The 18,805-nt window shown below is 37.2% G+C and overlaps 4 protein-coding genes across 5 annotated transcripts; 2 read left to right on the top strand and 2 right to left on the bottom strand.

Annotated features, from left to right (window-relative positions):
• Positions 1-1,168: 1,168 nt before the first annotated feature.
• Positions 1,169-2,256, bottom strand: LOC26532434 (uncharacterized). The gene is made up of 3 exons (XM_015183501.2): positions 2,008-2,256; positions 1,610-1,942; positions 1,169-1,551 (listed from the first exon to the last, which is right to left on the bottom strand). Exons 1-3 carry the CDS (start codon positions 2,036-2,038, stop codon positions 1,184-1,186), a joined length of 732 nt encoding a protein of 243 aa, XP_015038987.1. The 5' UTR covers positions 2,039-2,256; the 3' UTR covers positions 1,169-1,183.
• Positions 2,257-3,275: 1,019 nt separating this feature from the next.
• Positions 3,276-6,971, top strand: LOC4803331 (presequence protease, mitochondrial). Its single transcript, XM_015183500.2, has 3 exons — positions 3,276-3,387; positions 3,628-4,217; positions 4,281-6,971. Exons 2-3 carry the CDS (start codon positions 3,637-3,639, stop codon positions 6,802-6,804), a joined length of 3,105 nt encoding a protein of 1,034 aa, XP_015038986.2. The 5' UTR covers positions 3,276-3,387; positions 3,628-3,636; the 3' UTR covers positions 6,805-6,971.
• A 2,120-nt stretch (positions 6,972-9,091) lies between these two features.
• Positions 9,092-17,885, bottom strand: RYa (RYamide). 2 transcript variants are annotated; one of them, XM_015183497.2, is made up of 4 exons: positions 17,748-17,885; positions 10,096-10,270; positions 9,692-10,034; positions 9,092-9,612 (listed from the first exon to the last, which is right to left on the bottom strand). In XM_015183497.2, the coding sequence occupies exons 2-4, from the start codon at positions 10,244-10,246 to the stop codon at positions 9,528-9,530; spliced, it is 579 nt and encodes a 192-aa protein (XP_015038983.1). In that variant the 5' UTR covers positions 10,247-10,270; positions 17,748-17,885; the 3' UTR covers positions 9,092-9,527. The 2 variants fall into 2 exon arrangements, with proteins under 2 accessions (XP_015038983.1, XP_002138108.2); XM_002138072.3 differs by having other exon boundaries at positions 9,092-9,615; positions 17,748-17,884.
• LOC117183543 (uncharacterized) lies at positions 10,604-11,983 on the top strand. The gene has a single exon (XM_033377685.1). The coding sequence runs from the start codon at positions 11,026-11,028 to the stop codon at positions 11,722-11,724; it is 699 nt and encodes a 232-aa protein (XP_033233576.1). The 5' UTR covers positions 10,604-11,025; the 3' UTR covers positions 11,725-11,983.
• Positions 17,886-18,805: the final 920 nt, after the last annotated feature.

Raw genomic sequence — 18,805 nt, 5'->3', positions numbered from 1 at the left:
TATATTTCCAAACTTCCCCCCGCCGACTTTCGCCACCACAAAGGGCGAAAATCAGTTGCATCAACAATTTCAAAGATACGTAAAGACAAAAAACGCAGAATCGTAAATAATGACTATATCTTCTATCTTTTTATCTTTTAGACTGCAGAATGTGAGCCAATTCGTATCATTATTACAGCCAGAATGATGAAAACAATTTAATTCTTTCTCTCTCTGTCTCTCTCTAGCACACACGTTTCATGGTCGACTTTACCTATCGCAGAAAGTGAGCGCATAGATCTCAGAGACTATAAGAGCTAGAGCAACCAAATTTGGTGTCCACACTCCTTTGATATCTTGCAGATGTTTTTTAAAAATTCGTCGCAACACCTTCCGCCTCCGTAAAGGATAAAAGCTATTGATGCTACGAGTAAACTAAAAACGCACAATTATAAGGAACCATATCTGATAATTTGTATACCTAAAATTAACAAATCAATTTGCAGTGGCTACGCAGCGCCATAATAATAAATAAATAATATTAATAATAAAAAAAAATCGTATTCTTCACGGCCTTTAAAAGAAAAAATCTTGTTCAGAAAATGCTTGAAGACCCAAAGGAGCTGCAGTCTATATTTGTATTGTTTTTTTATAGCCAATTAGTTAGTCAATTTAAAAATATAAAATTGTGCAATTTTCACAATACAGATCAAAACCTTGTAATTTTATGCTCAGAAGTTGCTTTTTGATGGATGGTGACAGTGTGAATCGAGGTTTCATATCGTTCAAAAAATCCTACCATTCCCTTCGGGATGTGCTAAGTGTGCTGAGCTGAAGTTATAAATATAATCGGCTCAGAAAAAATCTATATTGCAACAAGCAGCCGTTTGCTTATATTTTGCTCAAATCCAAATTATAAATTAAAAATAAAATTTTGCATAATTTTTAACAGAAGATGAATTAATTTGTCTTTGCTTACGTTTTTATTCTTTTGCTCATTCTTAGCGATATGTCGGCTATCGATATAAGCCAAAAGCATTGCATTATATCACTAACCATACAGTATATAGATGTGCCAGTTCATACAACGAAAGCGTCATACTGTATGGTTATAGGCTCTGCACACTGAGCCCATCCCGGGGGAATGGTGGGATTTTTTGACAGATGTGAAACTCCGAATCACACTGCCACCATCCACCATCCGTCAAAAACAGCTGATGCCAATAACAAGTTCATTAAATTTGCGCGGAAGATTTATTAATTCTTGGTTCTTATAATGGATGATGAAGATATAGCAATTATTTCGGCTGTGGTTTAGCACTTCCAACAGATCATTTTGAAATTTCGTTTGTGTGCTGATTAGGTCCTGCACCATCTTCTCCTGCCTCACGTCGTGCTCTTCCTTCTTTCTGTGGTGGTCCTTCTGTTCTTCGAGACGTTCCCGGGCGATCTCTGCCAGCCACGAAATGTCGGTCTTTTTCTTTTTCTTTGGCGGACGCCCAGACAAGGTGCTGGAGCTACAAGATCCGTTCAGGTCCATCTCAATAATATCCGAAAAGTACTCATCAGGATCTGCAACGAACACCTTAAATGAAATATATTTTTTTAGCAATAAATTAATAAAACTTACTGTCGTTGTCCAATGTGCTCTGCTCCATGTTGTTTATCCGGTAGCACCCCAGAAATGAGTTTAATTTATCGTAATGTTGCCACCCAGATGGAGCACCCCCGCTCGGTCCAATTTCTATATATTTTTTGGTCATGTTCTCGAGCTTTGTCTTTATCTCGCCCCATCCAAGCTCAAGCCCAGCCTCCTTAATGGACTCGGCCATCTCCATGTACACATGTGAATTTTTGCGTGGTCCGCGCAAATCTTCAATTTTCTCCTGCCATATGTCAATCAGCAGGCTCTCAAGCGCGGCACTCCATTTCACCCTGCCGCCTGCTGTTGTTCTCTTGTTTGCTGCATTGTGTAATAATATTATATATTATAAACAATAAAAAAACAGATATATCTATTCAACGTACCACTGGAGGAGTTTTGTGGCACTAAATCCATTTTATTAATAAGTTTTTCGAAAATTTGGTCTGCTGTCCTTCCGAGCTGTTCTGTTGTTGTTTTTGTTTTTTGTTAATTTTGTCAAAATCATTGTTTACGTTTTCGCAGTGAATACCATTTTTCCATTGTGAATGACAATTATTCAGAGTTGCATTTGAAAACCATCGGCTAACTATCGCATAGAAACGTGCGGTTTAGGAACATCCAAAATGGATAATGAACTAACTGGGAAATTTTCGGAACGGCAGAACCTTACGGACCATCCCCGAAATGGATGGTGGATGGTCGTCAGTGTGAATAGCCTATTACGGACCATCCCCGAAATGGATGATGGATGGCCGTCAGTGTGAATAGCCTATTAGTGATCATATGTAGCGTACCATATCTACGCTATATCTGTTGCTCGAATGTATGCGTGAACGTCATTAATAATCGACATTGTATCATATTCATTACTGTTCCCTGAGAAAGTTCTGTTGGTGAACGTGCCCAATAATTTAGATGTGCCTGTTGGCAGGTAATGCCATAGATTCGAACATTATCAGATCTCCATGTTATTCGCTAAAATTTTGAAATTTTGTATATACTTACATGATAAAACAATTAATTAGTAATTAAACCGATAGCACTTAGATAAATATGCTAGATTTCACAAAAATACAAGCTAGAACAAGCTTAAAATTGTAAAAATACAGTCTAAAAAATATGCTACGAATAAAGCAGCACATAGATATATACATTTTTAATTGTGTTATTATTTCATCCAATTCGCTATTAATCCAATCCGTATTTTTATCGCTGGAATGTATTAAATTTAGATATTTCCTGGTAGTTCCGGTAGCTGCGGCCACATGACGGCGCAACCCATATCCGTTAAATTTCAAAAGAATGTTAGTCGTATACATAACAAAATTAAATATTTCTAAAACAAACCTTATATTTAATATTTAACAGTAATTTTGTTCCTAAGTTTGGTCTTAACGATATTCATTTGACTGAATTTCAATCACAGCATTTTACCACGGTGGACTTAAAATTCCAATGCCAAATAAAGTGATTTCTCCAAAAGTTTGGCTTTTGCCAGCATCTTTATAAGTCAGTACTTCTGACCAAAGCTTTGTAGTTTCATCTGTATTCTGCCAAGGGACTAAATATTTCCGTTTTCAAATTAAGTAGATCTAGCCTTAAATAGGCCAAAATGGCAACACTGATTCATATATGTATATATTTATAAACAGCTGATACCGATAACTATAATCGTCTCCTTAAAAAGACTTGGTCACACATATTCTAGTTCAGAAAAACTTTGTTGAATTTATAAACTAAAAATAATCTTGTTTGTTTCATAGGTAAGTTAAATCAATTTAGTAACTCGATATGTGTATATTTATTTTTCTGAAAATATTGTCATCGGAACTCATTTATAACATAGAAAAGAACAAATTTACATATGTGAATTCAATGGATTCCGGCTGATGTAACTGCAGCTCAAACGCGTGTTGCCATTTTAATTGTTTACTAGTTATTCTGTCTGATGGTTTCATCTGCGAATCATCTGAATTTTTATATTGTGTGTTTATCATTCGTAGCCAAATACAATGTTATCACGGTTGAAATTTTTGAGATTGGCTCCGCATAGAACGAATGTGTTGCGTGCTCAACGAAGAACAAATTGCAAATCGGTGTCCTCTTTTGATGACATGTTGAGCGATGCAAAGACAAAGGAAGCGAATGTAGCGTCCCCAGCTCAGCTTGAAGTCCCACATTTAATACAGCAGCATGAATACAAATTTAATGAAGGCAAGCTGTATCATGGGTTCCAATGTGAACGCGTCGAAAGAATACCTGACTTTGATCTTACGTCCTATACACTGCGACATGAAGGAACTGGCACGGAACTATGGCATATCGATCGAAATGACGCAAACAATGTATTCTCGATCAATTTTCGGACAACACCTTTTGACTCCACTGGTCTTCCGCATATTTTGGAACATCTAGCGTTATGTGGCTCAAAAAACTATCCCGTCCGTGACCCATTCTTCAAGATGCTTAATCGCTCTGTAGCCACGTTCATGAATGCCATGACAGGTCCAGATTACACACTCTATCCTTTTTCAACCATGAATGAAGTGGACTTTAGGAATTTACAGCGAATTTACTTGGATGCGGTTTTTAGGTAAGTCCACATACATACATATGTTAAAACATAAAAAAAAATATTGAAAATTCTTTATTATAGCCCTAACCTTGCGTATTTGGATTTTCTTCAAGAGGGTTGGCGATTAGAGAACAAGGAATTACATAATCGGAAGTCTGAACTGGTCATCAAGGGTGTGGTTTATAATGAAATGAAAGGCGCGTTTTCGGAGAACTCTTTGGTTTTTGGACAGAATCTCCTTAATAATATTTTACCCGACCACACGTATGGACATGTATCCGGAGGAAATCCATTGGAGATACCCAAATTAACGCACACGGATTTAATTGAGTTCCATCGCAAATATTATCATCCAAGTAACGCCCGTGTATACTCTTATGGTTCTTTCGATTTGACAAAGACCCTCTCGCTTATTGATAAAGAATATTTATCTCTGCACACCAGAGTAGACAACTCTTATAGCCGTATCCCGCTACAACCGCGATGGTCACAGCCACGGCATGTACACATTTCCAGCAGACTGGACAATATGGGCGCTGCTTTTGATCGACAGAACCAAATTGCCATTGCTGTGCTTATGTGCGACATGACCAACATACAAGAAACCTTTGAATTAAAAGTCCTATCCGAAATATTGATCCGTGGACCTAACTCTGCCTTTTACAAGAGCCTAATAGAACCAAACTTTTCCGGGGGCTACAACCAGAGTACAGGGTATTCTTCAGACACCAAGGATACGGCATTCGTTGTGGGGTTGCAAGACCTGCGTGTTGAAGAATTCAAAAAATTCAACGACATCTTTAGCCAAACTATATGCAAAGCCATGAAAGAGGGATTTGAGTCCCAACATGTAGAAAGTATTCTCCATAATCTTGAATTATCACTAAAACATCAAAGTCCACATTTTGGCAATGCTTTGTTATTTAACTCAACAGCACTTTGGAACCATGATGGCGATGTAGTTAGCAACCTTCGGGTTTCGGATATGATAGCAGGGCTGCGAACTTGTTTAAGGCAGAATAAGAATTATTTCCAAGAAAAAATGAACACATATTTTGTAAATAATTCGCACAAACTTACACTTACGATGTCGCCTGACGAGTTGTACGAGGAAAACTTTAAACAGGCTGAATTGGAAATGCTAGAGCAGAAAACTAGTGCGCTCGATAATGAAAAGTTGGAAAAAATATATCAGAATGGGTTGAAATTGGACGCCTCTCAAAAGGCTGCACCGAATACTGAACTTTTGCCCTGTCTTACGCTTAGCGATGTGAAGAAGTCACCGAATTGGCCAAAGTTAAGCATCCAAACTATTGAAGAAGTTCAAACTCAAATTTGCAAAGTTCCGACCAACGAGATTACTTATTTTAAATGTCTATTTAATATAACTGGTCTGAGTGAAGATGAAGTAAAGCTCGTACCATTATTTTGCAATATTATCAATGACATGGGAACCACCCAGCATGATTTTCGTGAATTTGACAAACTCGTACTCTCTAAGACTGCTGGAATTGACTTCAAGTTAAATTTCGTCGAAAATGTTGAAGACGCCAAAAGCTACCGGCTGAGCTTGATGATGACAACACATGCACTAGATAAAAATGTGCCTGATATGTTTTTACTGTGCCAAGATTTGCTGCGAAACTTTAAGCTTGAAGACACGGACCGTCTGAAAATGCTTATTGAAAACTACATATCCAATATATCAATAGGCATCGCTAGCTCTGGTCACTTATACGCTATGTTAGGAGCGGCAGCGTTAGTTAGTAATGCAAGTAAATTGAAGTCTCTGTTATCAGGAGTTGATCACATAGATTTCATGAAGAATTTTGTGCAGAAAAACAACACTGCGGACATTCGAGACCAGTTAAAGTCAATAGGCACAAAGGTTTTTAATAAGAGCAATATGCGTGTAGCTATCAACAGCTCAGAATCATACCTACCAACGGCCTTAGAACATTTGAAGAATTTTTTGGGGACATTGTCCACTCTAGAAAAAACGAATGAGAGTAGCGAAATTACACTCTTACATCCGAGCTGTCAACAATACCTCATGAACATACCAGTGAACTACTGTGCAAAAGCATTCTTTGCAGTCCCATATTTGCATAAAGATCATCCCACATTGCGCGTTCTTGCCAAGCTTGTGTCGGCTAAGTATCTTCTGCCTGTGGTTCGCGAACAGAATGGGGCCTACGGAGCGGGCGCTAAGATAAGTTCAGATGGAATTTTTAGCTTCTATAGCTATCGTGACCCCCATTCCACAAAAACGCTAGATGCGTTTGAAAAAACATATGAGTGGTTGCATTCGGAAAGTAAGATTGATCAGCAGGCCTTATTTGAGGCGAAACTCGGAGTACTACAGCAGCTGGACTCGCCAATTGCACCCGGAAATATTGGGATTGATTATTTCTTGTATGAAGTATCGCAAGAGATGTTTGTGAAATATCGCTCTCGAATGCTATCTATAACTATTGATGAACTCCACGACGTGATTGAACGTTACTTTAAGGAGAAATCAAAAAATTATGGAAAATGCATTTTGGGACCAGCCAATGAAAGTTTGGAACTGGAAACTAGTCAGAAATGGAAAATCATAGCATAGATATTCGTATTTAAAATTTTTACTGTTCTCAAAAATATCCGTAGGAAGACTTTTTCATACTTTTTCAGCCACCCATCATAAATCCATTGTTGTTATTTCGATGTATTTCCTTAATGGAAGGTTAAGACGATGTGTTTCACTTTTGTTAAATATTTATATGTATAGTATATGTACTATGTAAAAATATTAGTAGCTAAATAAAGTGGAAAAATAATATTACATTTTTCTATCTTTTTTATCCCTTAGAAATGGCCATGCCCAACACTTTTACCAATCCTGAGAAGTATTTCGAATCAGTAGTCGATTTTTTGAGTTCCTACTCCTGGGTTTATCGCAAAGCCAACACAGAATGTCTTGTTTCAATAGAATCAATGCCGCTGGATATGAAAAACTATTTTCTTGCAGTATCAAACGAAAAGCTTAATGAATTTCCATTTATTTACGAGAACTTGGACTCTTTCCCCACATCATTATTAAGCTTCCGGAAAAATCTGGCCTCTCTGACACCAAAAGAAACTTTCGACCACAGCTTTTTCGAAGTAACGGGACGCCAAACCACCAGTAAGCGCAGGATATCGACAAAAAAACAGCATGAAATCAAACATTTTGCCACTCACATTCACACTCAATGCCTAAACGAGCAAATTTTGGTTGACTTGGGTTCAGGATTGGGCTATCTAAGTCAAGCATTATACGAACTGGACCCAAATCGCTCTATACTTGGATTGGAAGCAGATGAAACACGAGTGGAGGCGGCACGTAGCCGGTGTCGTCAGTGGTTACCATCGGCAGCCACAAAGTCAATTAGCTACCAGCAAAAATATGTTGACGCTGACTCAGGGGCTTATATCGACACACACTCACTGGCTCTAGCGAAAAATAACGGCTTCTTGGAGGTGAAATCTATGTCGATAATAGGCTTGCATGCTTGTGCGGATTTGAGTATTAACGCAATGCGATTATTTTTGAAAATGGATCGTGTGCGAAGTCTTCACATTATGCCCTGTTGTTACCACAAATTAGCTTTGCAGTCTGCTGGCGGGGGAGTTAATAGCACTGATCAGCCTAATTTTGTAAATTTTCCGCTTAGCATTGCCTTGCGCAAGGCGGTAGAAGCATGTAAAACAGAATTATATCTTAATCGTCCATTTCTTAGACTAGCATGCCAACAAACGCGTGCTCGCTGGCGGCGAACAAGTTACGAAGAACACGCTGAGCACGGAGATCAGATGTACACGCGTGCACTGGCGGATTCCGTTCGACACTCAAATGAATTGGTAAAACCAAAAAAGGGTATCCTTCCGTCTCATGAAAATCAGGATGCATTTTGGGAGATAGTGAGAAAATTTCAGTTGTTCTCAAAGGAGACAGGCGCTCCGCTAGAGTGGCAACCTACACACAAAACGCGCTTTATAGCAATAAGCGACAAATACACCGATAAACAGGGTCCCCGTCTAGCTGAAGCTTTGCAATGCTTGCAGACAGCCATGCAGGTAATGAATTTGCGATTTTACTTAACTTATTCATAAAATGATTAGCGGCTTGTTTTTGAATTATTTAGAAGCTCTGTGAGAACGTGATATTATTTGACCGGTTGTGTTATCTTCAGGAAGCTGCTGCCGAACATAAAGTGAATGTCAGGGTGCGATATGAAAAATTGCTTGATGAGGAAGTATCGCCTCGATGCCACGTTCTGGTTGCTGAAAAGTTGTCCTAATGCGGGCCAAAACTTCTGGAAGCTTGTGTGTCCTTTTTGGCCGTATGTCAGAAATTTAAATGGCTGTGCTGCCTGCGCACAAGCACTAATACAATTAGCAGGCACTCTGTTTTTTGTTGTTTAAATTTTGAGTTTAAGCAATGCTGTAGGTGGATGGCCCTTATATAAAAATACCACTGTCTGTTGTCATCAATTAAAATCAATGTGAGCTGCGGAAGATGGTGTATGGTGTACAGCTCTGAGCATGTACTTTTTTATTTTGCATTTATTGTTTAAGGAAGCATTTTACGAGTAAGTGCTCAGTCTTTTTGCTCATTACGCAGCCAGAGCGGTGCGGGTGAGTCTATGGTAATTAAATTTCTTGTGGCTCTAGGTATACATGACCCACATACACATGGAAGTATGTTCATAGGGGAACTGATTCGTGAGGGAATTGCATCATCCAAATGTAATTGCTTTAGTTATACAATGACAGAGTTTTATATGAATGTGCAGCCTTTATTTCGATACCTACAGAAATACATATGTCTCAGATAAATACCCATAAGCTAAAATTTCCAAAAAGTCATATCTGGTTTTTTCAACTGCATTTATTGAATATTATTATAAATGTTTGTTGCATGTACTGTACCTTTTCATAAATAAAACGTATTATGTATATATGTACTATATGTCTATTTTTACAGTGAGCGTGTGCGCGCCCTAATTCGGATTTCAACATATTAAAATATTTTAATTCGGTAAATACTAAATAATGTAGCTGCCCATAATTTAATGGCACATCGACATTGGGTATCTATCAATTTGTTAAATATTAAAACTTTTTCCAGCCCCTTTGAAAAGTTTTAATACCTTTTTGCTTGTAGGTTTAGTAAATCGCAGAAAAGCAATTGGATAGCAAGAATCGTATTAAATGTCATAGAAGCATGTGCCACTACAAGCTCTGAATGTTTGTCAATGAATCGCCAGCATTTTTCTTTTTCTTTGTTCTTTATGATTTCCTTCCTCAGTTGATGACGTTGTTTGTATCACCATCACTTTCTGCCATGCTTGTGGAATCGAGACTTTCATCAACTGCAGAGTGATGGTCACTGCTGTGTTTAATAAATATAATATCCATGTTCAGTGAAATGCAAATCCCTGTACATTTATTTCTATAGATAAACTTACCCTTTACAACGATAGTAATTGCTGATGCCTGTGTAGACGCACGACATAAGGGATGGCCGTAACCTGCTGTTGGTGTTTAATGTCTGTTGCTCCACATCCTGTGACGAGTCTTTGCTGAGGGCCAGGCTTAGGCTGTTTTGCTCGTAGGGGGACAAATACTCGCCGTTCCGTTTTCCATATCGAGAGCCAAGAAAAAAACGATCGTTTCGTGGTACAATTATGAGACGTCGTGTTTTCGAGCTACCAACACTAGTTGCCCCACCGCCGGTGACAGCGTTGCCGCTGGACCGCCCGTAGCGACTTCCCACAAAGAAGGCGGGCCTTTTTTGCAATGCTTGCATACCTGTAAAGTTAAACAATTACAAATATAATATAATGAAGCTATTGGATATGGGGGTACAGACCTCCGCCGTCTTGCCCATGCGTGTTTTCAACATACGATTGATCGGTGGGCACTGCACATACATCCTCGGACAGCACCGCGCAAATCGTAATCAATAAGAGCCCCAAATAAAATTGTCGCGGCTGTGTAGGGAGCTGATTCGCATTCCACATTTTGATGTCCTTTTACCTATATCTCTGCAATAGAATAAGTTCATTGCGAGTCAGCATAAATGCTGCAGAGTTAGATTGTATCTATTCATAATATTTGTTTCCCGAGAAGAAATTGACTACCAAATGCGCATACTAAATAAATAAAAATAGAAATCATTAAATACAATATTCCCCAGATAATGACTCCTCAGAATTAATTCGCTGCTGTTACTTGCATTAATGGTAATTAAAGTGGGTAGAATGAACGGCAAACATTTTGCAATGGCAGCTGAACAGAAAAGGTTTAAGTTTGTCCTTCCATGCACAGTTGTTTGACAGAATAATACCTTTTTGGTCACGTACATTCATGGCGCGGCTGATATAATTACCTTTTCACAATAAAAATACTTTACAAAGGCAGCTTTATTTCAGCCATGAGTCGACAGCTCATCATCAGGTCCAGTACGCAGAACAGACAAATTCATTTTGTAGACGTCTTACGTAACAGTGAAAAACTTCATGGCGATTCACTTTTTGACCAATTTGAAAACTGGTCTGAAATAATAAGGATTATTAAAGCACCCTTTCATTTCCGGCAAATGTAAGTAGGGTACTTGCCGAAAAGCACCAACAAAATTTGAAAGAGCGAAAGTTTACAAATTATTACTAAACGTTCAAATAACGCCGCTCCTACGTGAGTAATTGTTGATACTTTTTCCGATTGGAGAGGAGGCCAAGCTATGTATAAATAGTAATGCTGACAGCTCAAAGCTCAGCATAACTCAGTTGTCCTCAAAAGAATGCATTTCACAAAGACACGAAGCTGCCGGTCAACTATGCCATTGATGCTTCTACTAATTGTTCTAACTGCTGGTGCCTGGTGTGCTTCCAGCTCCAAGCCGTTAGAAAAGCGGAGTCTCGCTTTGGACGAAGCCAGCATTCCATGGGCTATAACGAGTGGCCCGCGAGCTTTGAACGGAGGGGCTTGGAACCTTGGTTGGCCCACTTGGAGTGGGGGACACACCTCGCTGGGAATCGGGCCGACACCCAACGAAGTTGCACACGCTATTTCGGTAGCTAAGCAGGCCTCAGCCAATGTTCTTATAGCGCAGCAGCATTTACAAGCGGCTAAGGAAAACGTGTTAAATCAGCAACGCATCGCCACAGAAAGACAAACTCAGGCAGTAATACTGAAGCAAAAGTCTCAGGCGGCGGCTGCGATTCAACGTTCTGAGGCGATACAGCAGCGTCTTGCTGCCTCAAAGGCAGCTGTGGCACATGCTGCTGCTCATGCAGCTGCTGCGGAAATCCAGAAAACCGAACATGAGGCGGCCAAGCTTGGCCACTTCACAAGAAACGCGCACCCGGGAGTTGGTAATCCACTCTCTACTATTGGATCGGGAAACAATAATTTTTCGCCCTCCAATGTAGAAGCGATCGGATTTGGGCATTGGCTCTCTGGCAGTACCGCAGGGAAATCTGTCAATAATTGGTACTGAAGAATAAAAAGAAATCGCTAAATGATAAAGTGCTTTGCTGTAAGCAATTTTTGTTAAAAAATATAATTAATTATATACCCAGAAATTTGCGCAATGAGTAAATTTTCATACATAATAAGAAAAACAATTTTTCTTGTGATCTATGTATGTATAATGTATAATGATCAGAATACACGTATTGGTTTGCTTCATGTGTGACTAAAAGAAGTCACATTTATGCCGATTTATGAAATGTGTAACATTTCTTGTAAAAGGAAATATTAATGCTGTCTGATAGCACCGATATATTAACTTAAATTTATGGTTAAATTATGCAAATAAATAATGCATAATTTTCACCTCTAAAGATCAAAACGTTGACCCACTCCGGTAAGGGTGTGCTTAAACTTTTGCTGTATTTTGGTCAGATTACCCACAAACCACACCACCCCCACAGTGTCTGCAGTCATATGTCACACGTCCACATGTTTTGTTGAAACGCCCTTGGACTCCCAGAGGCGGGAGGTCTTGCTGACCCTTAGAGTTGTCGGCATTATTACAGAGCTGGTCTGCGCACGAACCACGTAAATACTATCGCATCGTTCTATTTTCCTGAGACTGCTACACCTGCTTCACTGAAATTTGTGGTCCTTGGGCATACTTTCTACTCATTTCAACCTTTTTTTTTAGGGAGTCTGCTGTTTACTGAGGTTTGCTGGTGTAATTTGTAACCGGACCAAAGCTGATGTTGGTCGTCTGTGCTCCCAACGAACAGTCATGTTCCTAATTCAGGTGTAGTTTAACTTTGTTTTGCCGTGTAATTTCTTTATGTGGAGCACAGAATGCAAAAATGTACTTTTTTGTCAAGTAGTGAGTCCTATTTACTGTTCATTAGTACGTCCCCAATTGATGGTTAGCTCTGATTAGACGGAACTTAAAATACTCTTGCAGTTTCACCTAAAACCTCGTCAAATCCACATTTTCAAAATCACAAAAGGAAGCATATAAAAGTATATTCCCAATAAAGTATATATTAGTGTACATATGGTATATACAATGTGGATCAGCGAAATCAGCCTCTAGCAATATATCCATATTATCGTCGGTAGTGTACAAATAAATGATAGCTAAAATAATCGCCTTTAGTTTTTAGCACTACCCTATTTACATACACAAATAAGAAAGTATTGGTCAGTGCAAGGAACCAAAAATAACTAGAAACGGCTCATTGGCGAAGGAAATGAATACATACATTCTTTTATAAGCGGGAACTTTCTTAAGTGTCAACAATCACAAACACAAACAAATAAATTTTAATAGACGTCTCTAGGTAACAAACGCCGCATTAACTCGCCCTAAATTGCAATTAGCGAATATATTTGGCAATTTGGTAATTGACGGGCCAGCCTTTACGCAGCTGTGGGAACTTGTTGACAGAACAAAGAACAATAAGAAGAAAATGCAAAATCGTATTGAACTCAACCAGAAGGACTTGACTTGGTGGTGTAGCGTAAAGCTCAGGCTTAAAACGACTCGTGGCAATGAAAAAAAAAATACAGATCTTTCAATCACCTTCGCCAGAAAATGTATCTGCGGTTAGCGTTACCAATGCGCCAAACTGACTGCTAAGATATGGCGTACAACATTTGTGTAAGTACATACATATGTACATATGTATGAACATATATCTCATCATATGAGTAAACCATATTTTGACACTGATGATACGCCTTATTCCAGATACGCGGTAATAAATTTATTGATTAATTTCTCAATATGTATACAGCATAATTTTGTAAATAATCACAAATTATACAGTTGCAATGTTTTAATGCCTTTATCAATTTCTGAGAGAGCTTGTCAAGCAACGCACCTGTAGCTTATGTGGAGAGTTCACGTACTCAGAGAATGGCAATTTAATTGCATCAATCATAAATTTGGTTCAATTTTGGGTTATCGGGCGCAATAATTTGATTTCCATCAGGGCGTAACGAAGCGAATGTGAATGTTCTTAAATCAAAATTTATGGGTTGGGGTCGGTCGTGCATCGTAAATACTGTTATCTACCTCTGAGTCCCCATGCTCAACCACAAAGCAAGTATGCTGAAATGGTGGCTTGTCCAGAGTAAAGGTAACATTCGATTTTACTGTAAACACAATCGTTTAACAACCTAAACAAGGTGGAAGGTGTCTTAAAAAGGGCAAACGGCCGCATACACGTACGAAATCTTTATTTCGTCAGTTTTGTGCGTCAGCGATGCCTGAATGCCAATACCAGCCTGGGTATCTCTTGGAAAAACTTTATCGGGCCTCAAAAGCAAACCTTTCACGAGCAGATGCCATGCTTCCTTAATAAAGCAATGTCCGAATTGACCGGTTTTCGCTAAATAAACTTCCTAATACATCTGTAAAACTTTAATAGAATTTATAACTGAATTTAGCCCAATCCCAACACCGAGAAGAGAAATGATGCCCCTCTACCTGGGATTGGGTAATTAAAAAACCCTATTTAATTAATGCTTTAATGAGCCTTTCTGTGTAGTGATTCATCTTTAAACTTGTTCACCGATTTTACGCATTTTCCCAACGGATAAGCCTGTGTTACATATTCAGCACCCAGCATTAGTTAAGTTAAGTGTGCAGCGTCATTAAAAATATTTTGCCAAGCATACTAGAATTCAAGGAGCAGGTCAAGTACAAATTCAAACGTAGGACCATTGGTAAACTTTATTTAGGTAGTACGTCGTTAAAAAATGAAATTATTATAAAACTAAAAACTACAATCTAACATTTTTTACAAATATTAAGTTTTGCATATTTTAATTTTCCTTTAAACAACTTTTACTTTAAACTTATTTATATGTAGCAGTATAGATGAAAAAAACTATAGTGAAGTTAACAAAACTGCTGGCTAAGAGCTTTTAGCTAATAGTTATAAAAAAAAGTAGAATATTTGTTGAAGGAAACTGATACTGCTACAGTCACATATGTATGTACGTAAGTCAGTACATACATATATCCACATTATGACAATACAACAATAAAAACAGTTGCTCAAATTCCATTTTTGTTTGCATAGGTGTAAGTACACATTCATACATATTTACTATACATTCGCTTGAATAAATATTAAAGGATAGACATACATATACACATAAACACACAGGTGCATTGATAGAAAATCTCCTTCCGAACGTACGGGTATGTATGAAACCATGTTGTAATTTTGTGTTGGTGGGGTTAATCGATTGAAAATAAAGTCAATCAAAGTCTTAGACTTTTTTAAATGTTTACCCTTGAATTCGGTAAAATATAAATTATTTGCATTCTTTTCAATATGCTGTGATTTAATTAAAACCCATTTATTTAATGGAATAATGAAAATTAACAACTTCTTGGTGTGATTTTTGTGCACAACTTGTTCAAGGGTGACGGTTTTGTTGAGCCGCATAAACTTCACGATTCCTATTAGACTGACTAGAAAATTTATACCGTTGTTCCTTCCACTTTGTAGATCGAATTATTCCTTTCATGAACCGTTTAGGGTCTTATGCTCGGACTATAATTCCCTCTACCATATTATATCCAACACTAATTCTCTTCCTCTTATTAAATTACTAATCCTTACACACCTTTCTAGTAATTAGTAATTGTAGTGGTATTTGTATTTTGATTGCATGCTTAGTTCTCCTAGTAGTGCTTCGCATATTAGTCTAACAGCTATCTTTCCTGCATGTTCGCGTTCGATTCGGTTAATCATTGCAATCATTACATATCAATGTCCAAATATCATAACATTAAAATTATGTACATAAGAATTAGTTGTTAGTGAGTCCTTCGCAAGTCGATCCGCAAGCGGAGTCTCTAGACCGATATATAGTGCAAGAAATTATTTGCCAAGCTGGTTGTATCATTTTTCAGAAAACTGTAAAACAAAACTATTTTAAGGGCCTGCGGTGTCGGGACAAAAGTTGGCACTGGTGCAGTAAGCCACAATCAACGGGGCGGACTTTATTTCCCCGCTAAGAAGCGGATGCCACTCAACTCATGAATATTGATTGAACGAACCTTTTGTTGCGTAAAGTTTTTCGCTCGCCCTGCTGTTTATTAGTAATTTGCAACCAACATAATAATTGGACTATTCATTATTACATAGTTAATATCTACATATTGACTAAGTTCCATTTACAGGTTGTTTTTATGTATATTTACTCAATTTCCCATTTAATAGTATACATATATTTATTCAGCTGGAATTATGCTGATTGGATACGTTGTTAATTATTGAGCAATAAGTAGAAATTATCGAGTATATTGATTTGCCAAAGATTGAGCATTCAGAAAGTAAGAAATTTGAGCCAATTGGAACGCCATAGTTGGGATTCAAACTAAGGAGATGAGATACGATATTCAGAATTTTCTTTTTGTAACAACCTGAAACAGTTGCAAAAATGTAGCCTGAAAAATTTTATTTTAATTCTAAATTAAAATTTTCACGAGCCACACTTCTCTGAATCGAAACCATACAATCTTATTTTCAAGTCCCTGTACCATATAAGTGGCATAGAATCAATCGATTTGCTTTGCCGACGGTAGCAACAACTTTTGTGTATCTTAATAAAAGAAATAATTATAATATGTACTAAATGAAGATATACCAACCAAATGTTAAATTTGTGTTACTGTACCATTTTTTTCGAATGTTAAAGTAAGTTTGTAAATGTTGGTGAAAAGTGAAGAAATCCTTCTGTTTGCTGTTTTTCTTTCATAGAACTTCTTGGTAACAAAAAGATTAATTTAATATTTTTTATCAGAAGTAATTGCGAAAATTGTATTTTTTTAATTTAAAGTGAACATATTTTAGTTGTCCTCAAATGTTTTCCTTTAATTAATATGGATTCAATTTCTTAGAAGAACCTCATCATATTTGTATATTTTTTGTCGATTCCGTGATGTGAGAAAAACTTATTTAATGTTATCTAAGGCTTCAAATTGTTGCCTATTTGTATGAAGTTTGATTGGCAGTATGGCCAAAAGCTTAAAAAAGTTGTAGGTAATAGCAACTCAAATTCAGATATGTTTCTGGACGATAAATATTATTTTTTTCCAGAATGCACATAGCCCTATATCCTAATATTAATTAGGAGCGCAACTTAATTTCGTTAACATTTTAAGGAATTCTTAATAAATCAAAAAAAGGAAATAAGACAAATCGAAAATTAGAAGCACTTTATAAAAATGTTAATGTATTAGAATTAAGAATTTTAAGAATTATATTTAAGTAGCTTTCAACATAAACTATAGATTTAATGTGACTAGCGCAATAAATATAAGTTGAACCTGGTAGCGGTAGGTAAAACAACCGAAATCATGAGGATCAGGATTATAACAGCGTTTACTTTGATAACGAAGTATATCAAGTTTATCAATAGTGAAATTGATAATTCTATAAGGTAGCTGCCTTGGAGGTCATCGTTCGAAATCCATCTTTTTCTGAAGATTTCTGCCAAATATTCAAATTTTGTGAACATAGAATCATATTGTTTAAATATATTGTTTATAGTGGAAATTCGAAAAATTGAAATTAATTAAATAAATACTAGTCGTCAAACATAGCTTTTGTGGATTTATTTTCTAACTTATTTCCAGATTAATCAACAGACTAACTTGTAGTTTGAAAAAAAGGTACTGGGGGACCTTCGTATACCTTAGGTATTTAACGACATTAGTGATGAATTGGTTATGGATGATACATTGTTTTATTTACGTATGCAGTATTCATTTTATTTATATAAATTGTTTTATTTATTTAATTATTTATGTATCTAGTACTCGTTTAATGATGACATAAACATCTTTAATCGGAGACTGTACATTTTTTTATTTCTGAGCTTCTGAAATGATTTTCCTTCTATGATTTTCTAATGAGAGCTGTTTAATTTTTGAGGAACCACGGAATATTTGATGCACACAGTATAACTCATAACAAAAATTGCAGGAAGATGTAGTTTTTAAATAAAGTATCAATTCCAACGGCTACTCACAAAACTTTCACAGTAGCTCTGCTATCACAATAGCCAGTGCCCCAGGTAGCGTTGGCTTCGCTTGGTAGAATCACCGCGAACGTTTGCACAGAACTCAACCGAACTGAATGAGCGCACATCCTTTAGCTGCCTTTGCTTTTATATCTAGAAGAACGCGCGGTGTCGAAGCAACACAACAGTATCCCCAACATGCTGGTGATTGTATGTGTGTGTCTGTGTGTGTCGGTGTTGGCTTTCCAAGTATAAGTGTGAGATAGCCCTGTATATGACAAGAGCTTCGCTTCACCCCTGTGGTGGCAGGTGACTTTTGCTGTATGAGTTTATGTATTGCGGTCGCTTTCGTTTCCGTTGGTCACAGCCCACTTAGGATGGACATGGACAGCAACATGTTGCTTCTGCAAGTGCGAAAAATACTATTTTAAGAGCTTTGCCAAAGATCTCATGAAAAATGTACAAATGAATTTTAAAATATTCTCTGCAGTGTGTTTAGTTGTAACGATAAAGTTATTTAGTACCTATGTACATAGTATCCTATATAGATCTCATGACGAAATACTTCTCAAAAAAAGCTTGTGCCGGTGTTGGATTATCCATTCAATGGTATTCGTATCTAATCTGAAATTTGGTTAGTTTAGGATGAAATAAATTAGGGAACACATAAATCTAATGTGACATATTCAAGTACCAATTAGATAAAAAAAAACTACAAAAACCCATTGTAGCCCATGCGTACTAATGCAATTGATAATATTTCCGCATTGAAATATGCTTTGCCAGTAATAACACATATGGGTAAATAATTTGGCGGAGAAATGCTTTCGTCATGCGTCGAAAGGCGAAAGTTCGTTGCGACCATCCTCACTCAATGGGCAACCATTACAATGTTTGTTGTGGACGAAGTTATTGTAATAATTATTAAGCAATCAACATCCACGCTCAGATTGAAAAATATGTGTACATATAAAATAAATACATACATATAAGTATATGTGTACACATATGTATGTGAATACAAGGGATCCATCTTGTGCTGATGCATGATTTCATATTTACATATC

Source organism: Drosophila pseudoobscura, chromosome 3, assembly GCF_009870125.1.
Source record: "Drosophila pseudoobscura strain MV-25-SWS-2005 chromosome 3, UCI_Dpse_MV25, whole genome shotgun sequence".
In the NCBI taxonomy this organism is placed as follows: Eukaryota; Metazoa; Arthropoda; class Insecta; order Diptera; family Drosophilidae; genus Drosophila; species Drosophila pseudoobscura.
The sequence above is the reverse complement of the archived record's forward strand: the minus strand, read 5'-3'. Positions and strand labels throughout refer to the sequence as shown.